Source organism: Piliocolobus tephrosceles, chromosome 9 (assembly GCF_002776525.5).
Source record: "Piliocolobus tephrosceles isolate RC106 chromosome 9, ASM277652v3, whole genome shotgun sequence".
Lineage (NCBI taxonomy): Eukaryota > Metazoa > Chordata > Mammalia > Primates > Cercopithecidae > Piliocolobus > Piliocolobus tephrosceles.
In genome coordinates, this window is record NC_045442.1 from 108151691 (window position 1) to 108155731 (window position 4041).

General features: G+C 57.6%; 1 protein-coding gene across 1 annotated transcript; it reads right to left on the reverse strand.

Moving 5' to 3' along the window:
* Nucleotides 1–1757: 1757 nt before the first annotated feature.
* Nucleotides 1758–3716, reverse strand: PTF1A (pancreas associated transcription factor 1a). Its single transcript, XM_023223157.2, has 2 exons — nucleotides 2711–3716; nucleotides 1758–2299 (listed from the first exon to the last, which is right to left on the reverse strand). The coding sequence occupies exons 1-2, from the start codon at nucleotides 3492–3494 to the stop codon at nucleotides 2097–2099; spliced, it is 987 nt and encodes a 328-aa protein (XP_023078925.1). The 5' UTR covers nucleotides 3495–3716; the 3' UTR covers nucleotides 1758–2096.
* Nucleotides 3717–4041: the final 325 nt, after the last annotated feature.

Consider the following 4041-nt stretch of genomic DNA (forward strand, 5'->3'; position numbering starts at 1 on the left):
GGACAGAGAGTGACAAGATAGAGACCCTGGTGTTTTGCATGCTCAGCTCGGTTCTTCCGCTTCATCTGCACCGCACTAAAGGTTGTGTTGAGGCATTGAATCGCAAAAAAAGTGGCACGCAAAATAAAAGGTGCCACATCACAATGATTGCAGTGTTTTAACTGTGAGTGCCACACTGCCCATCCAACAGAAACGCAGGTCTACACAGCCGAAGAAAACGGTACAATACTTCCATAACTTATAATTAAGTTGAAGTCGGCCTAACATTTGACTTTCTAATGAGTGTAATGAGATTACATGCCTGATGGAAGCATTTGTGCAAAAGCAACTTTCGTGTTTAATGAGGCCCTAATAAAGGACAAAATGGAATTATTTTCTCTGGTTCTGAAATTCTGTCTCCAGTGTGAAATCTTCTTTTAGGAGGAGGGGAGGGAGAGGGCGCGAAGGCTTAAAAGTGGTGATGGGTCCACGGCCAAGGGGCTCTCGGGAGCCTCGGGACCCAGAATCTCCGTGTGTCTGGCCAGGCCGCGCTGCGGGGTCGGGCTCACGGCCTCGCTTTAATTGCTCTTGGACTAGGTCCATGGCACCCGCGGCGCGCGGGGAACCCCTCGGTGGGTCTGAAACTAGGTTAAAGCAATTAGCATGCTGCCAACATATTGTCCTGCGGCAGGGCCGTGAGTATTAGAGACTATCCGCAATTGTACCTTCGCCCACCAGGCCGCTGCGGGCCGCGGAGCCACACCCCGACTGGGCCAGGCCTGCGCCGCGCGGGACTAAGGTGCCACGCGAAGGAGCGCGTCTGCAGTCCGCGCTCGCGCCAGCGCCATCTGCGCGCGCGCCAGGCCTCGCCGTCCAGTGCCGCGCCCCGGCTCTGGCCGGCAGGGAAGGACGCCCCGAGATCCCGGGAGGCGCTCTTGGTCACAAAGGAGACAAACCCAAGCCTGGACTCCTAGGCTTTCTGGCTAAGCGACCTCGGCCGCGCCCTCACTCTTCTCCCCTTCGCTAGAGGGCGACCCTACGCCCCCTGCCTCAGGCTCGCCTTCTCCCCAGGTTGCTGGCCGAGGAGGGTCAAGTTCTGTTGAAGGCAAAACAAACTCAGTTTTAGAAGTAAGCCTGTTGCAAAGGTGGCAGCGGTAGCGGGCGGCTTCTTCCTACCTTACCTAAAAGACCCTGGATTTTGTTGAGTGGCCTCGGAGTGGTCTCTAGGCTTTGGGCACTGTAGCCTGTCCCATCTCCTTTGTGAGGAGTAAGCCTGAGTTCCAGGTACCTGATGCTGTTGCTGCCGAAGAAGCTGGTCACAGGGCAGCTCAAAAGTAGCCCCTTTCCCAGCCGGTGGAAGCAGAAAGGCCCATTCCTTTAGCCCACTAGCCCCCTGCTCCCACAGTACACCGCGCGCTCACTTTTATACACCAGGAATAGACAGGGTAGGGGTGACCTTGGGTAAATCAAATGTCGTCTCTGAGTCTTAGCTTTTCCACCTGCAAAGTGGGAACAATAAATACTCCAGGATGAATTTGTATAGGGTGTTTGGAAGGTGGGCTAAAAATATATACAAATGTTGCTATGTAGGGCAGGCAACCTAGAGGAAGTGCTGTCCTAGAAAGCTGAGGTCTAATCCTCTAACCTACCCACCTTTAGGCTAAATCTGAAATGTAGTTTCTTACTAGAGAGCTATACTTTAGTCTCTGGTTCGGTTAATTTTTACTAATTCTTTTTAAAGATTATCTATCAAATCATGCACTCAAAAACCTTTAGGAAAAGGTGTAAATAGCATTTATTGACAACGCTTAGAAATAAACCATATCTGGCAATAAATAAGAATGACGTTTTCTGGCCAGAGTTCTCCCAACAACACAGAGTTCAGGAAAATCACAGGCTATTGCATATTTTCAGAAAATCAGGATAAATTATATAAATTATATATTTAAAAAGAAATCATCTATTTCATCAACTCAATAGGATAATAAATAGATAAATAATAAACAGTTGATTGCCATTAGAAAAATTTGATTCTTAAATTACATTTACATTATAGATATTTACATGTACAATATGCACAGAGACATAATCAGATCCTCAGCCGAGTCTGGGACTTCTCAGGACACAAACTCAAATGGTGGTTTGTTTTCTATGTTGTTGAAGGAAGATTTGCTGTTGAGTTTTCTGGGGTCCTCTGGGGTCCAGACTTTGGCTGTTCGGATAATATTTTGTTCCTTGAGTTGTTTTTCATCAGTCCATGAGAGAGAGTGTCCTGCTAGGGGAGGGAGGCCATAATCAGGGTCGCTGGGGGACGGAGACCCTGGACAGGTGAGAAGAGAAAACAGACTGTGAATATCCAACCACATTCCCATTGGTCCCATCAGGTCCTTTAGGACCCTTTCCTGGGCACCTCAACTGAGCAGGTGTCCTCCGGTTACACTAGAACCACCCTCTTCCTCCACACTTCAAGCTCCCACCATCCCCTCCCAGGAATCTGAGGAGCTGCAAGTCTGGCGGGGGCGCGCGCCCTTGAGAGCCGCGGTCAACGTGGCAGAAAAAAGAAAAAAGAAAAAACAAACAAACGAGAAAGGCGAGCTCGCGTTCAAGGTTGCCTGTGCCCACCGACAATCCGTCGGTCCGTCATTCGGCTTGGCAGTCAGCTCCCCCAGCCCCTCCGGGGCCTTCGAGTGCCCGTCCCCGTCTACCTGAGCTGGGAAGCGGAAGCACTTACGGGTGCCCCGATGGCAGATGATGACCTTCTGGGCCTGGCTGCCCGGGCTGTCCCCACCCAGGCGCCCGCTGCCGCCTGGCCCCCCGCAGCCTGCCGCGCCAACGCCGCGCAAGGGCAGGTCGGCCTGCACGAGCTCGCTGAGGAAGTTGATGTAGCCTATGGCCAGGCGCAGCGTGTCCACCTTGGAGAGGCGCTTCTCGTAGGGCAGCGTGGGGATGTGCGAGCGCAGCCCCTCGAAGGCGTCGTTGATGGACTGCATGCGCCGCCGCTCGCGCACGTTGGCCGCCTGCCGCAGTTGCTGCAGCTCCGCCTCGGAGCGCACCCGCCGCCGCCGCCGCGCAGCCGCGGCCGCCGCTCCGCTCAGGCCGCGCAGCCGCGCCTCGGGAGACAGTACTGCTGCCCCGGCGCACGGGTAGGCCAGGCACGAGGGCGGCGAGCCGGGCGAGTAAGGGAAGCCGCCTGGGGGCGCCCCTGCCTCGCAGCAGTAGCCGCCGCCGCCGCGGTCCTCTGGCTCACCGGGGCCCCCCGAGGGCGGCGGGGCGAGCGCTAGCGGAGCGGCCGAGGGCGCGGGCTGCAGCAGCAGGCACGCCCCGTCGCGGTAGCAGTACTCGTGGAGCTGGTGGCTAAGGAACTCCACCTCGGCCTGCTCATCCGCCAGCAGCTCATCGCCGTCCTCCAGTGGGTCCCGGGAAGACTGGTCGGTGAAGAAGTCTTCCTCGTCGAAGTACGGAGAAGGAAAGGCGTCCAGGCCCCCGGGGAAGTGCTCCAGCAGCACCGCGTCCATGCTTGCCGCCGCAGTGGGCAGCGGGACTGCCGGGCTGCGCGTGTTAGTTCTTGGTAAGTCTCTGTGGCCGGCGTCGCCTGTCCGAGCCCCTCCCTCCCGGAGCCCTGGCTGGGGGCAGCTAGGCGGCCGCTGGGCTGCCCGCCCCCGGGCCTCCCTGGAGTGCCCGCGGCCGCTGCGCTCTGGCCGGCGCCCGCCTTGCGCTGGGGAGGGCTGTGAAGGACTTGCTGGAGCTGAGGGCTGGCACGCGAGGATTCTTATAACAATATCCACAGGCGCGTGCCAGGGACCCATCGCGCCAGCCAATCAGAGCGCGGGGTGCCGGCGGCGAGGGGGCCCGGAGGCGCGGCGGTGGGCGGGGGTGGGGGGCGTTTTGCTCCCTTTGGGAGCTCCTGGGGTGAGGAAAAGGCGGGGTCGCGCGGCACAGGACTCCTCGCACTTCTCTCATCCTGTTCCTCTGCCTCTGCGTACTGGATTCTGTACCTGCCCCGCGCGCGGCTCCAGGGGCACCTGCGTACCGCGGTGCCCGCCGCCTACCTGCCCGCTCTGA